We start from the raw sequence: 17,068 nt of genomic DNA, 5'->3' as shown, positions 1-17,068 counted from the left end.
TTTCAGCTAAAGACAGAAAAGGGGAGAGAGGTGGGCAAGAAATCAAAGCCCAACACACATGAAACATAAGTGTCAGGAAAAGAAACAGCAGTTCCCCTAATAAATGTGAATGGAGTAAACTTTTCTAGTAAAGACAGATTCTCAGATTGGGTATATCCTAAATGCTAATAGGTTAGTAGATCATGGTATATCTGCACAGAACAGTGTTACTTAAAGTGTGATTCTTGTAACAGTGACTGTTAGCAAACTCTGGCTGGTCCACTATGAGATAAGGACATAAACAGGGAAGAATAGTAGGTGGGAATTTTTAGAGTGTCGTGACATTGTTATAACTTCCAAGTGTGTGATCGTTGCCCTAGTAATTCATTTTATTGTATTTTACGAAACTGTTAGTCAATAATGGTTAAGGAATTAAAATTAAAACTGGTTTGAGAAACACTAGTAGAGAATACAGTGCAGGTATTAAAAAATGAAGTAGATCCATATGTATAGACACGTTAAATGAAAAAAAGGAAATCACAGAACAGTATACAAGGTATGACTCTTAAGTGTTTTTTTAAAACCCCAATCATACATGTAATGAATTTTTTAAATGTAGAATAAGTCACATCAAACTATTAGCTGTGATTATAAAACAAATTATGAAGGTGGACCAGGTTGAAAGATGTGGTAATAAAGACATATTTCTTGTTTGAATCTATATACTTTTATCTTGTTTGATACTTTTTTTTTATAGTAATAGGTTTTCATTTATTGTGTAATGCTTTTTAAATATTTTATTATTTAATGATCTCATGGTCCTTTCAATACTTGTCATTTGAATATCCATATGGAAAATAGGACCTATACTGCTACTACTTCACATGATATATAAAAATTCATTTGAGATGGATTATAAACCAAAATGTGAAAGTTAAAACAGTAGAGCTTCTAGAAGAATACGTGGAATAATGTCTTCACAACTTTGGAGCAGGCAAAAATTTCTTAAATGATGCACTACAAGCACCAGCCACAAGGAAAAGATTTGTAAATTGGGCTTCATTAGTGTTAGATGTTAGGTGCATAACAAGACACCGTTAAGGGAGAGAAAATGCAAGCTACAGATTGAGGGATGATATTTGGCATATTGCATCTTTGAAACCTAGAGTTATATAGAGTTACTGTGTATGTGTGTGCAAAAAGTTTGGAGAAGCACTTCACAAAGACATCGAAGACTTGCATATGAAAAGGCTGTCACTGTCATTAATCATAAGAGAAATTCAAGCTCAAACCACTGTACCTGGATTAGAAGGGCTAAAATTAGAAGGACCTATAAGACCTAGAGTTGCTGAGGCCATTAATAGAGCAGGTAGAGCACTCATACATTGCCGTGGGAGTGTCAGTTGGTACAATCACTTCGAAAACATGCTGTCTACTGAAGCTGGGCATACGTAAATCCTGCGATGAAGCTGCTTCACTCCTGAGTACTCAACTCTATAGAACTTAGTGCTTGCGTTTGACAAAAGATACAAGAATATCCATATTAACTTTATTCCTAATAGCTAAGAATCTCTCCCTCAAGAGTATAAGTTGTGGCATATTCATATAACTGACCGTTAAATCATTTTTGTTTTGATATTGTGAATAGGAACTTGTTACATTTTTATGTTCCTTGATATAATATTCTTAGTATTATTATAACTTCGTAATCACAATAATGATAATAGCTATTATTTATTGGCAGTTTGTGATAAGTCTTAGTTCTTACAATAATCCCTATTCGGTACATACTATCATGGCATTATGCTCATTTTGACATTTGGGGTCAGTGAGGGACAAAGACTGAACAGCTCTTTTGTGGTAGAGCTGTGGTTCTAACCCGGGCAATCTCAGTCCAGAGCTACACTGCCGAAAGGCGCTACACTGTGGGCCTCGGTGTCCTCGGGTGAAGGAGGAGAGATGATGGGATCAAGTCCAGTACTGATGGATATGACTGACAGTACAGTGCGTGACTAATAATTGGGAGTACAGCAGCAAGACCTACACTGAAGTGGGTTGTTGGGTGTGTGTTCATTTATATTTGTAGACTTCAGTATTCTAGCTCGGACTTATTCAAACCAAAGAGTCTTATGGTTTTTAAAATCATTAACAAATGACTTAATGATCCTTTTATATATTCCCAGGGTGCCACTGTCTTTACCAAATGGTGTTTTAAAACTATCGTTTTAGTCGTGTTCTTTGTTTGCAAGGAACTACCACTGACTGCAAAGATACACGTGGCTGTAAGGGAGATGGACTCCTACGGACACCCAAGAGGTGGATCCATAGACTGGCCAGCTTGTGGAGACTAAAACTGTCTTCTGCTCTGGATTACAATCAACTTTAGGCACTTCAGCAAGATTTTTAGATCTGTACTACAGTGTGCAATGTTTATTTTCCCTCAGCTGCTACTGTCATAGTATCTGCTTTTTTATCCATCCATTTACCTTTATATTGCCAGTGCTTTTTCTCCATGGTCTCAGGTAAAATTCTGAGAGAGAACATTTGATTGTCCATGAGAGTTACTGTGTTTGGGCCAAGTGTTTCGTGCTTCATAGACTATTGAACAGGCTATAGATTGGCTGCCTTAAGTCAGCTATTTACCACACTAGTTTTAGTCATTTCTGGCCAGGAAGGGATGGCTAGTTAGGTAAAACATGGCTCGTCCAAGGCTGGCTACCTCTTTGGTAGCAAGGTTGATTCGCCCTAAGTGTAAAGGGATTGTGATCACAGTGTATATTCTGGTTAGTGTGTTTAGTACCCATTACACATTTTGTCTTTTCAATAAAATCTAAAGAAGTGGCCAGCATTGAAAATAGTTGAATTTAGAGACTGACTGGTACAGAATGGGAAATATGAAAGAGAATGCTTGTATACATGACTTGAGAACAATCCTTTGCTTACTGTTTTAAACATATTGTTGTATATCTCTTGTAGGTACCTTGGTTAAAATGTCTGGTTAGGATTGTTAAAACTTTGGATGATGTACTGGTAAATATTAGGAAAGTTTTTTTCCTTGCTATTTTAATAGCTAGGCTTGGCTTGAAAAAAAGTTTTTGAGAATTTTGCAAACCCTTTAAGACTATTCTCTGGTATAGGTGTTATTTAACCCAAGGTATATCGTGAGGTGATTAGGATAGTAACTAATCCATAGTAAAAAAAAAAAATTGAAATACTCAATACTGTGTGGATATTGGTAATAAAATTGTATGTAAATACTTGTTAAATTGATTCTAGGTTGGGCCATGCAGGCTGCTGCCTATATCTTCATTCATAGGAAATGGAAGGATGACAAGAGCCATTTTGAAGACATGATTGATTATTTTTGTGATATCCATGAACCACTTCAACTCCTCATATTTCCAGAAGGGACTGATCTCACAGGTAAGTAACCTAGGATTAGATCACAGAATTTTAAAACATGAAGGAACTTAGAAATCATTTAGTCTAAACTTATTCCTCACATGAAGCAACTGAACGAAGATTAATGGCCCGCCACTAAGATCACTCACTCAGTTCATCAGTAGCACGTCAGAACCTAGAATTCCTGGTTTCCAGACCATAGAATCTATGATGGGCAACTTCAAGAGGCCATTACTGTTCCTACTTGCCATCCTAGAGCTTTATATTTTTATTTTATTTTTAATTACAGTATTTATTTTAGAGAGAGCGTGAGTAGGGGAGAGGGTCAGAGGCAAAGAGAGAGAGAGCATTTTAAGCAGTCTCTACACTTAGTGTGGAGCCCAGTGTGGGGCTTGATCTCAAGACTCTGGGATGACCTGAGCTGAAATCAAGAGTCAAGACACTTAAGCAACCCAGGTGCCCCAAGCTTTATGTTTTAAGTCTCACTATATATTTCATGTATCAGCTTTTTATATAATTGTATATGGTTTGTATGGAACCACTGTGTACACACACACACACACAAACCCAAATAGCCAATGAAATGTTAAGAATAAAGGCTAATTTTAAAATCCCCTTCCTGTTCTATATATTCTCTGTCCTCTTTCAAGATATATACATATTTATCCATCAAGCCCTTCTTTCTCAACTTCTTTTTTTCCTAAGAAAAACATATGATGTAACCCATTCATTTATTGTTGATTTAAGTTATTATGTTGCCTTTTTCTGGGCATTTCTTAAAAATTTTTTATAATGTTTATTTTTGGGGTGGGGGGGAGAGAGAGAGAGAGAGAGACAGAGCGTGAGCATGGGCGGGGCAGAGAGAGAAGGAGACACAGAATCAGAAGCAGGCTCCAGGTTCTGAGCTGTCAGCACAGAGTCTGACACGGGGCTTGAACTCACAAACTGTGAGATCATGACCTGAGCTGAAGTCGGACACCTAACTGACTGAGCCACCCAGGTGCCCCTTTCTCTGGGTATTTTAAAGCTTTATCCCTACTATAAGCAGGAAAGGCTTTGCCCTGTCCTCAAGAAAATTCAGCTACCACAGATTTGTGGAGGGGGACACAGGAGGATATATTTAGGACTTTTGTGCCTTCCCAGTTATTAAACTATATGCATGGGCCAAGAATACCAGTGGATCTCAAGGAGTTCTTTACAAGATTAAAAACAAAATAGTCTTTTATTCTTCCAGATCAGTGGTTCTCACACTTTTTAAGGCACAGATCATTTTTGCAGATGAAGCCACCTACTGCAGTCTAGCATTTAAGACAGAAGAACTGTTGTGGTTGAATATTGGCAGGGTGGGTAAGCTTGGACAGGAAGCAGTTCTATAGAATCCGACTCAAAAGAGCAAAATTTTAAAGCTGTTAATAACCTGGCTACTTCAAAAAAGATACAGTAGAATTTGGGAAGGATCCAGTCGATGAAGGTCTGCTGTATGAGAGAAGACAAACTAAAGTCTAAAACTCACAAATAGTATGGAGAGACAGTACATGAACTTGTCTTCCAAATCTTCAAGACCAGATCGAGGCAACTTAAGAGCTACTGAGAAGGGCAACTTTTAGAGCTTAAGAGGGGAGAAGATGTAAATGAACATACTAATTCATTATGTGGACATAATAATTTGTGGAACCCAGTACCTACAAAGAGAGTTCAAGATGAAAAATATATTTTATACAACTATTTAAGTGAATGGGTGACTAAGCCATAATATGTTAATGAGGAAAATTCAGATATTTTGGGAAACATTCACCGTTGATACCACGGAAGAGATCTTGGACTTACCTGTTTGGATGGAGCTAAGTGAACCATGGCAATTTTTATTCAGTAGTATTATGTACTAGTGTACTAATATATGCTTACTATATAGGTTTGATTTTTATAGTTAAAATTCTAAAAGTAGTTGGATCACAGAGAATAATACTGAGGATAATATTGGATACATATCATTGAAGCTTGAAAATGTATTGTAGCTTGTAGATTAATTGATTCCCAGAACTGAACTATCATTAGGAAATTACCATGGACACATAGCCATATTTAAATCTTATAATAGTTAATACTTTGGGGTGCCTGGGTGGCTCAGTCAGTTAAGCATCCAACTCTCTCGGCTCAGGTCATGATCTCACGGTTTGTGAGATAGAGCCCCACATCGGGCTTTGCACTGCCAGCGTGGAACCTGCTTGGGATTCTCCTCTCTCCGCCCCTCCTTCGCTCATGCTTGCTCTCTCTCTCTTTCAAAATAAATAAACTTTAAAAAAAAAGAATGTAGAATATATTTCAGTGTTGAAATATCAGCCATATTATAAAATATTATAAAAGGTATCAGCCATATTTACTGAAGTGATAGATTGGTTTATATTTGCAAGTGCCAAAATGTACATTAAAGAATGGCAGCTCTAGAAGTTAGTCATTAAAAGCTAAAGGAAAAAAAGCTTCTGGATTGGTGTGACTTTATGGTATATTAGTGTTAAAATGCTTATATGTTAGATCTTCAGAGCCTATGAAGTATATATTTAAAACTTTTTTCAGTCTGTATTTGTTCTCAGGTGTCTCTTTTATGTGATGAACTTAACATCTAGTTGCTTATTTTCAGGGTTCTGCCCACCATTACATGTTGTGGTTGTATATTTTTTAAGTTAAAATGATATTTACATTTTTTAAGGCCAGCTTACAAAAGCTAGAGAAAACAGGTCCTGAAGCTTTCAGAAGTTTTTTTTAACAGGGTTATACATGTAGTTTTGAGATAAGATAATGATTGTCTTTGAAAAAGTGTCTGTTAATTCAAGGGTGTTTTTAGTTACCACAGTTAACTTGAAACTTGTTGTTTTTTTTTTAAGCCTGAAGGGAATGTTTTATAACCTTAAGTTCAGAGTCCAACTGGCTTGCAACATTTTCAAGTTAGTGTTTTTAAATGTAACTTTACATATATTTTATCTTTATATGTTATTGGTTATAACTTTTTTCTTGCGTATGGAAGTGATAGATGTGAATTTGGGGAAATTTAGAAACATAGAAGAGAGCACAAAAATTATTATAATATCACTGCCCACAAACAAACACCATTGTAATTTTGGTCCATTGCTTTGGTCATTTGGTCACACACACATACACATATATATGTGCATATGCACACACATATAATTTTGAATAATGGTGAAACTGGAATTACACTTTTCTTTGCACTTAATGTGGTATTATCTCTCCTTTCATTATTTATTCTTTCAAAACATGTGTTTTAAAGGTTGGGGAGTTTTATATTGGTTTATTAGTTGGGGTCCAGAAAAACAGAACCAACAGGGTGTGTGTGTGTGTGTGTGTGTGTGTGTGTGTGTGTGTGTGTGTGTAGAGCGAGAGAGTGAGATGAAGAGAAGTTTTGATGGGAATTGGGACTTTATTTTAAGGAACTGACTCACATGGTAGTGGAGGTTTATCGAGTCAAAAATCTACAGGGTAAGTTAGGCTGGAGACCCAGGGAGGAGCTGCAGTTCAAGTCCAGAGGCAGTCTGCTGACAGACCTCTTTCTTGCTTGAGGAGGTTAGTCATTTTCTATTCAGGCCTGTAAGTGATTGGATATGGCTCACCCATATTATGGAGAGTAAGTAATCTGTTTATGCAAAGTCTTCTGATTTAAATATTAATCTCCGTGAAAAATACCTTCACAGAAACATCTAGAATAATATTTGACCAACTGTCCGGGTAACCTGGCTATGCCACTTTGATAAATAAAATTAACCATAACAGCTGGTATACTGTAATTTTGAGTTCTGTGTCTGTGATTTGGAAAAAAAAAAAAAAAGCTTTTCTGTGTTTTAACAATTATAATATTTCATGTAGTTAAACACTTTGTACATAGAACTTCTTCATTTAAGAAATGTGAGTACATGAAGTTTTATACACAAAACAAAGTCCCTACTTTCATGAGGCTTACATTCTATGAGGAAAGATAGAATAAAAAACCAATCAGTTAATAAAAACATGTCAAGTCTTCATAAATGCTGTGCAGAGAAATAAAGCAAGATAAGGACAGGGAGAGGAATAGATAGGGTATAGAGTACTCTTTTATAGAAGTTTGTCAAAAGAAGCCCGTTAAATTTCTCTTAAAGTAGAGACTAATTGAATGAAGCAGAAAACCTTGCAGGTATCTGGAAGGCATTCCAGGCAGGGAAAGGAATACCTGCACAGACCCTGAAGTAGAAACATGCCTGGCTAGTTTGAGAATGCAGAGTGGCCAGTAGTCAACTCCCAAGTGTAAGGACTAAGAAGGGCTGGCACTGGAGTGTTACCAGCAGTGAGCTGACGAGACAGGAGGCTATGGTCAGAAAGAGGGAGGCTGGTATGCTTACTAATACTCAGAGTCCGGGGTTGGGTAGATAAAGTGGGGATGGAAGGAAAAATCTGCATCTCTAATCTCTTTGTGTCTCTGATTATCTCTACTACTCCACGTTGTGACCTTACATTTTTAGAACTACTTGTGTTCCCATTCTATGACAGAGTTCCGATCCCCAGAGTCTGTGATGCACCGGAAGAGGAAACTGAAGAGTAGTTAACTACTCATCTTTGTAGTGTCCCTGGGACTCTTCATTCCATGGAAGGGCCTCCTAGCTGTCTATCAAAAACTATTTTGGAGTCCCATGCCCAGGATATTCTCAAATGAACGTGAGAAGAGCTTACTCCTTTTCATGTTTCCAGCCTGTACTTTTGTCTTGCTAGGGACTGTGGGTATTAGTTCTTTGACTCGATTCTTCAACTATAAAATAGTGTAACACCTTTAAAGGGGTATTCTTTGAATATTGTCATGTTGAAGAATTCATCTATGGTTTTTGAGGTTTGAGGACTCCGTGATCTTAAATTTATTCCGAGGAAGGTTGGGTTTATATAGAGAAAGTTTTTTTTCTTGTGACTTGGAATAGTCTATAAATTTTAGGATGCAGCTGAGAGTTGCGGATTCTAACATCTGCTGTCATCAGAAGGTATTTCATGATCTCTCCCAGCAGTTGAGGCCAAATTTCTGAACACTACTTTTTCCAAATATATTTGCTGAATAATGGGTTTGGTTCTTCTTGGAACTTATAAAGTTACCTCATGGAATGGAAAAAGCAACTTTTGCCAACAACTGGAACATATACTTGACTCTGTAACTATATTCAGCCAAACCATGTTCAGATGTTTGTACACGATGTGCTAATCATGTGCCCATTCTGTTGGGGAGAGGTTTTGGTTAGTAATATTAGCATGCTCTATGCCTGAGCAGGGCAGAGATTTCACTTTGCATTGAAGCCCTAAATTACTGGGCTAAAAAAATGTTGATTTGATATATTTGGCATATTGACTACTTGTTTTTTTCTGAGTGTAGAGGTCCTTATGTTTATTTAAAGTATTTTAGTTTTATTAATTAACCTCTTTTGGTATTTCAGTTTTTGTTATGTAAGGACTATTTTATGAAAATTTCGGTTTGTTAGTATTTTATTTGTACCTCAGTTTTCATTGTATGTTGACTATTTTATGAAATCCCTTTAAGAATTTTAAAGATTTTAATATGAATTTCAGGAAACATTCTAACAAGTCCTATTTAATACCTTATTATAAAAATTTCAAAATTCCCCAAACTCTAGGATCTTTGTTAGGGACTGCAGTGTTTGTATCTTCTCATTTGACTCAATATGCCATATTCAGTATTTACAGATGGAATAACTGCCATTTCATCAAAGAAATCCTTCAGGGCTTCCTTATCTCACTTCTCTTCCTTTATTTTATGGCTTCTAACAGTTTGTTGTTTTGTTTAGAAAGCAGCAAAGCTCGAAGTAATGATTTTGCTGAAAAGAATGGGCTTCAGAAATATGAATATGTCTTACACCCAAGAACTACAGGCTTCACTTTTGTCGTAGACCGCCTAAGAGAAGGTAAGCACCATCAAAAGGCTGTGTTTTTATGTAAGTGGCAACGGTTGCTGAACTTTGTATGTAGCCCTTTAGAATTTACAAAGCACTTTTTCATATTTTTTTTTCAAGGTATAAGATACTGTCACATTTATACTAATTGACCCCGTGCACTAAAATGTCTTAGTATATATTCTTTATCAAATATCAAAGATAACCTTATAAAAAATGTTTCCTTCTCTTGGAATAACAGAAAATAATACAAGTAGACTATCATTCTCTTTTTAAATTTTTCTCAAAGTAGCAAAACTACCTTGAAAGTATCTTAACACTTACACTATTTTCTTTATACCTTATAAAGTATTTTTGCATTCATTATTCCGCTCATTCCAACAAATGATTCTGGTTGGTAGGAAGGCAAGTACTGACTGCATCCTCCATTTTATAGTTAAGTTGAACTGACCTCCAGGTGGTTAGGAAATTTCTGTAGTCAGGGATAGAACCTCATTCTTCTGCTTCCTACTTTGTAGCTCATAATTCTACCTCACACTTCCTTAAGAGTTGTGTCTGTTGAAGGGCATATCAGGACAAGGTGATTCATTGATGATATCACATCCATTTAAATGCTTACATTTTTATATTTGTTATATAAAAGCCATTGTACATCTTATTGCTGCATGTTTGTACGTTTGTATATGGATACATACATGTGTAGAGACACATAACATTTATGAAAGTATATGGAAATGGAACTATCCAGAAACGTGCTGACGTGTTACTGATTTTACAAGAATGATTTGAAGCCCACAGTCACCTAGAAGAAAAATCTTGTTTACGTGTTTCTGCTCTCCACCCTGATTTCTACCAAGCCATATTGTAGGATGATGGCATCTGTGACAAATTATCACCTTCATCTGATAATTGCTACATTGTCATAAAACTGCTTGTGGATTAACATGAAAGATGTTGAATCATCATACAAGCAAAGGTATAAAGTTCTTTTATCTTTCCCTAATGGCATCATTGTTGTTCCTTTAGGGTTTAATGTGCTTTAAGGTACAAAGTATAATCTTAATGAACTCTGCCAGGCTGAAGCATCTTTCCAACTAAATACCCATGATTAAAAAAAACGTATAGTCAATCCAAAACTACATTGTGATAGTAAACCAAAAATGTTGTTCCTATTAGTTTGGCTTGCTCTTGAAATTCTATGGTCATAGGTAATGTGAAACGGGCTTGTGGGCTTGATGGCCATATTGTATATGAATAGCAAGTGTCCATCTACCCAGTGAAGCTCCTGGAGAACACAGTTTTTCCTGCCTACAGAATCGGACAGGGAGGCACCAAGACATTAAAGCGGCGATGGTTTTTTGTGTGTTTTTGTTTTAATATGTGGTACCACTTAACTGTGGCATCCAGCTTAGGCTCACCCTTCTTATTCAATAATGTGTTTTTTATGTCCTTACTAATCTGATAGCTTATAGTATTTAATGATTTCTTTGAAGGTATTTCTGACATCATAGAACACATTCATCGACTGGATTTCTCTGTAAATGCAAGCATGCTGTTGGAACGCATCTTTTGCTAAAAAAGATCTTCCTAAATGTAGGCAGGATAATAGATTATTTTATAGTGGATAAGGATATATCTGTAGAGCTCGCTGTTCTGAGATCTGGAAAATATTTCAGAAGCAAGCTGATTTATAACTTTGGGGAATGTGTGTTACTTAGTCATCACTCAGAGAACTAGTCGACAACCACTGTGTAATTTTTCCTGCTAGAACTGGCAACTGATTCCCCCACCCGCCATATCAGAAAAAAGAGAAACACGGTTAGATGGTTCTATTTACTTCAGTTAGAAAAGTGGAATAGAATCTGTACCTTATAATAATAATAAAGAAATAGGATTGTGATTATAGTAACAGCAGCTAACATTTATTGAGCACTTACTAAGTACCAGGCATTGAGCCAAGTATTTCATACGCCTAAGGTCAATTAATCCTGACAATTACCATACATGGTAGTTATCATTATTAATATTTAACTTGTAGGACAAAACTGAAGCAGAAATTGAGATGAAGAAGCTTGTCAGAGTTATTAGAATCTGGTTCCTCTGACTGAATATCCTATGCTCTTTAAAAAATTTTTTCTTTAATGTTTATTTATTTTTGAGAGAAAGAGAGACGGAGCACATGCAGGGGAGGGGCAGAGAGAGAGGGAGACACAGAATCTGAAACAGGCTTCAGGCTCTGAGCTGTCAGCACAGAGCCTGACGTGGGACTCGAACTCACGAGTTGTGAGATCATGACCTGAGCTGAAGCCAGACGCTTAACCAACTGAGCCACCCAGGCATGCCCCATGCCTCTTGTATTTGTAGTATGATTTTAGTTAACAGAGTCTCCATAAAGCACTTTTGTAATAGTGAACTGAGTGGTTTCCCTCAAAAAAGATGTTGAAAAAGAAAAAGCGGTAGCTAAATGGCCAGATCATGGAGGGATGGTAGTCCCGAAGGAGGAGGTTATGGTTCTGCCTAACATGACAGGGGAGGGGGAATCAGGTGGAGAGTCAAGGGCAGCTCTACTTTTGGGGGGCGAGGGGTGGTATCTAGTGAGCATCAAAAGTTTCATCAAGGATCAGAAGTGAAGATCTTAGAAACAAATTAAAGCCCCCAAGAGGGCCAAGCCCAACTTTCTGATCTTTAGCTTCCTGAGATCTGCTTTTGATAAGCAGTTAGGTGAAAAAAGAAGCTCTCTGTTAAAACAAATGACTATATAAATAAATTATTGCAGTGGAATACTGCTCACCATAATAACTAAATTCAGCATTGCTGATGTCTGTTTGGCAATGGGCACGTGAGAAGTTTAGGACATCAAGAAACTAAGGATGAAGTCCTACCAAGAAGGACTGAAAAAATGAAAATGCAAAACAAGGAAAGTAGCTTCTGCACTTCTGTTCAGAATACATGTCACAGAGATTAGGAACATTTAGAAGACACACATTTACCCTGAAATATAGCACCCATTATATAATGTTACACAGATGTGTTATTCCTGTGGTAGTAACTGCAAAAGGTTTACCCTGAGTACCTTAAATTTCACCATTAATGTGCTTGCTCTATACTCTTACTAGATCATAACCTTCTTGAGGGTATGGAATGTTCTGCACATGGTTGAGTTAAATGTTTTTTCCTTTTATCTGAAAAATAAGACAAGCCTAGTGTCCTGGATGTTCTTCTAAGTATGTATTACACTGATAGATTATCTGTCTTGGATGATTTCACAACCTTTCAGTATGTGATTATATGTTTTTCCAGTACTATATTAACCCAAACCCAAAAGGAATTTTCTAACTTAGGGAAAAAAGGCTTTTCATATGAGAAAGTTTTTTTTTTTTTAATTGACAGTGCTAATAAATTTATCAGACAATTTTAAATTTGGAACTGATTCATACCAAAAGTTAGTTATATTATCATCATCTCTGGTGCTGTATCATTTTTTAAAAAATTTTTCTTTAATGTTCATTTATTATTTTTGAGAGAGAGCGAGCGAGCACGTGCATGAGCAAGGGAGAGGCAGAGAGAGAGAGACACAGAATCTGAAGCAAGCCTCCAGGCTCTGCGCTGTCAGCACAGAGCCCGACATGGGGCTGGAATCCACAAACTGCAAGATCATGACCTGAGCTGAAGTCGGATGACTGACCGACTAAGCCACCCAGGCGCCCCTGGTGCTTCATCATTTTTAACAGTAGCTTTACTCTTCTTTGATTTTATTTTATTTTTTTATTTTTTTCAATGTTTATTTATTTTTGGTACAGAGAGAGACAGAGCATGAACGGGGGAGGGGCAGAGAGAGAGGGAGACATAGAATCGGAAACAGGCTCCAGGCTCCGAGCCATCAGCCCAGAGCCCGACGCGGGGCTCGAACTCACTGACCGCGAGATCGTGACCTGGCTGAAGTCGGACGCTTAACCGACTGCGCCACCCAGGCGCCCCAACTCTTCTTTGATTTTAAATAAAGATTGAGCTGAAGTCGGATGACCGACCGACTAAGCCACCCAGGCGCCCCTGGTGCTTCATCATTTTTAACAATAGCTTTACTCTTCTTTGATTTTAAATAAAGATTTGGTCCCACCATTATTTGATTTTGTTAAATGTTTTAGAAGCCAATTACTAAGTTATAACCCTGCAATAATTACTTTTCACCATTAGGCGGCACAAATGTGTACATTTGAAACACTTGAAGTTAGGTTAAAGTGGTTGGGGGTGAGGATAAAACACTTCATATTTGTTTGAGGGTGTGTCTTGTTTAAAATACGACCTTGCTTAGTGAACACATCTACATACCAGGAAGATAACTGACCTAACTCCACAGGGACAGAGCTGCTCTGCTTGGGACCCTCCCAGACCCTATGTATCTCTTCATCTGACTGTTCATATGTATGCTTTATCATATCCTTTAATAAACTGGTAGACATTAAAAATAAAATATGACCTTGCCTAGAAGTTTACAGTCTTCTTGGGTAGATAAGAATACACCTAGAAAAATCTTAAAAAATATCACATTACATGTTAAATTTTATGGTATATAGTATATAAACATTTTGAGTAATTATAGGAGTGTTCAGTAAAGAGAGAGCATACAGTATTGAAACACTTCACTTGTAACATTTATTTATTTTGAGACAGAGACAGAGAGAGAGAGCATGAACAGGGGAGGGTCAGAGAAAGAGGGAGACACAGAATCTGAAACAGGCTCCAGTCTCTGAGCTGTCAGCACAGAGCCCGACGTGGGGCTCAAACCCACAGATCGCGAGATCATGACCTGAGCCAAAGTAAGACGCTTAACCGACTGAGCCACCCAGGCACCCCGAAACACTTCACTTCTTTAAGAAGCTTAATTTCTTCCTTGGACTTTCAAGGATGGCTGAGGGCAAGATAGGAAGACTACAAGAAAGGGCATAGAGTTTGGGCCAGTATGAGGCTGTGCAGTAAACTAGGCACAATGAATGTGATTGAGCTGAAGACTTGTACTGTAGAATAATAGACAGTAGTTAAGAAGGTTGTTTGGAGCCATTGTTGAAAAACTTAAACTCCTGCCCCCAAATAGTCATGTTTTTAGATGTCCATTTCTAGCTGAAGTCATTCAAGCAAATCAGCTCATGTGTTAAGACTATAAAACATCATATAGATATATTTAAGTTTTGGGTTTTTTAAAAATAATTTTTTTAATGTTTATTTATTTTTGAGAGAGAGAGGCAGAGTGTGAGCAGGGGAGGGGCAGACACACACACACACAGACAGAATCTGAAGCAGGCTCCAGGCACTGAGCTGTCAGCTTGGAACCTGATGCGGGGCTCGAACTCACAAGATCATGACCTGAGCTGAAGTCAGGCGCTTAACCGACTGAGCCACCCAGGCACCCCAAGTTTTGAGTTTTTAAATTCCAAGATAATCCATGTTTAGCTCATATGTTTATATTCTAAATATGAAAGATGGTGTATTTCTCCTAATCTAGGGGATATAGGGTTAGTCACTAAGGAAAAAATAAAATTCCCACCAGGTAATTTAGATCAGCACATCTGATTAAAAAACTCTTCGGTCTGTATTCAGGGACAGAGAATTGCTTACTTGAACCCCCAGATTACATATGTAGTATCTGGTAGTCCTGTGTTTGGCTCTCTCATTTTGGTCTATGATAGTTCTCATTTGCTCCACGAAAGTTGGCACTTAGGCAGTAGACTAATCATAAATAGCTCAATCTTCAGTGTTTTCAGAGTGTTTTAATTTCTTGGACTTTTTGCTTCATGCACAGCTAATAATCCATTCTGTTTCTTGCCTATAGTGGATGTAGATGGTGGGGGACCAAAGATGGCCAGCAGGAGCCATCGCTCTCTGTGGCTCACATTATGTTTATCCTAGTTGATGAGTGATGAGCCTCCCTCGGGATTGCATTTCGGTGACTCTTCCTAACAGCTAGCATAATCTAGGATACTAGGAAGAAAGAGAGAAAAACTGTTGAAATATTGGGTGCATTAAATGCCATGCACTCTGACCTTTTCATGTGACTTTTTATTGCTGGAAACTATGAAAAAGGATAAGACCTTTCCCTTATGTTTAAAAAATGTAATTATACAGTAGATCTTTGACATTTGCTAGAATATTTTCTGAAACCTTTTCCATTTCCCCAAATTTGCAAATTTCTCTGTAGCATAGCATTTGACTCTCTTTTGAGACCCTTTTACAAAGAACAATGCTTTCATCTGTTTATGGTGATGCATAGAATACAGCAAACCTAAATGAACCTGGGTTCTGATCAGTAAGAAAGCACATGGATCAACTAAAGGACTTGGTCCTACATGTCATGAAGCAGAAATGATTTAAATTCTCCTCAGCAAAATTATATGTGATTACATGTCAAAGACCTTTGGAGTCTGTCAGGTTGAATCTCTGAATGCCATGGCATGCCTTTAGGTCTTTAATGACATTTCTGTTATCTTTGTTCATTTTAGTTCTCTTTCATAGCAGAAAATCTGAGCTGCTCATTTAGGACAGGTCTTGGCATTGTGTTAATGAAAAGTGACAGAGCCCTCATTCTCTACATAAAAACAGCCATCTAACAAGTACCTACCATGTGCCAGGCACTGAGCGGTTCACATGTTTCTCTGCCCTGCCCAAGCAGTACTAATGCCCAGGGAGCTATTTAAAACACAGATGATCAGGTGTGGGCTCAGACCTGCTAAATGAATCAAAGTGCAGTGGTGGGGTCCTGAGCTCATGTCTACCCGACTAGTCACTGTCATACAGATCATTTCATTCCCATGGCTGCGCTAGGCAGTGCTTTGCCCCATGCCACCCCTGAGGAGACAGACTCACTCTAGCAACTTGCCCAGGGTCACATGGCTGCTGGGTGGTACATGAGTTCACTTCTGCTCCATTTGATGCCAGAGCCCATGTTCTTCCCACTATGTAGTAAGTTAACAATTTTTCTGTCCCAAGTGCTACAAAGATGTAACCTTTGTAGGATTTTTTTCTTTTTCTTCTCTCTTTCCAAGACCTTCTCCCTGGTACCCTTAGCTATACTCTGCATTTTGTTTAAATGGAAAAATACATCAAGAGTTTCCTTTTTGTAAAGCATGTCATTATTCTGGTTCCTATATTTATCTGCTCCTCCTTCATATCTCTAATCTGTAAGGCAAAACAAAGAAAGTGACACTCCTACTGTTCTTTCAAATTGTGGTCCTGTAATTTTCTTTTGCCGCTGAGCCTCAAAAACAATAAACTGGTGACTTGATTTTTCTCAATACTAACTCACTTCCTGTAAAAACGGGATTTTTTAAATTATAAAAACAATATATTTATTATAAAAATATTGGAAAGTTCATTATAAAGAAGGAAAAGGTACCTATGGTCTGCTCAGTCACATCTCAGAAATACCTGGTGTGTGCCTTGTATACTTTTTGACTGAAACTCTTCCTGTGTTTTTCCACCTGTATTCATACATAGCAAACAAAATTAAAGTCAGATCATATAATTTGTTTTAGAAATATTTTTAAGACTTATTATAATGTGCATGTTTTATCATTATCCTTGCATAATTGGCGTAAGTATATGTTAATGTGTGCGCATATTAGAAGGACCACTATTTAACTAGTCCTCCATTGTTCAAAGTTAAAATTGTTTCCAGTTTACCACCCTTATAAATAATACCAAAGTATGCATAAATCTCTAATTATTCCCTTGGGATATATTTCCAAGGCTAATTACTGAGT

General features: G+C 37.3%; 1 protein-coding gene across 9 annotated transcripts in view; it reads left to right on the top strand.

Moving 5' to 3' along the window:
• LCLAT1 (lysocardiolipin acyltransferase 1) overlaps positions 1-17,068 on the top strand; it is a 266,085-nt gene that overhangs the window by 187,833 nt on the left and 61,184 nt on the right. For all 9 annotated transcript variants that reach the window (XM_053201048.1, XM_027033484.2, XM_053201051.1 and 6 more), the window contains 2 exons: positions 3,256-3,402; positions 9,210-9,326. In XM_053201048.1, the coding sequence (XP_053057023.1) occupies positions 3,256-3,402; positions 9,210-9,326 (264 nt within the window). The remainder of the gene's footprint in view (positions 1-3,255; positions 3,403-9,209; positions 9,327-17,068) is intronic.

This window comes from Acinonyx jubatus, chromosome A3, assembly GCF_027475565.1.
Source record: "Acinonyx jubatus isolate Ajub_Pintada_27869175 chromosome A3, VMU_Ajub_asm_v1.0, whole genome shotgun sequence".
Taxonomy (NCBI): domain Eukaryota; kingdom Metazoa; phylum Chordata; class Mammalia; order Carnivora; family Felidae; genus Acinonyx; species Acinonyx jubatus.
The sequence above is the reverse complement of the archived record's forward strand: the minus strand, read 5'-3'. Positions and strand labels throughout refer to the sequence as shown.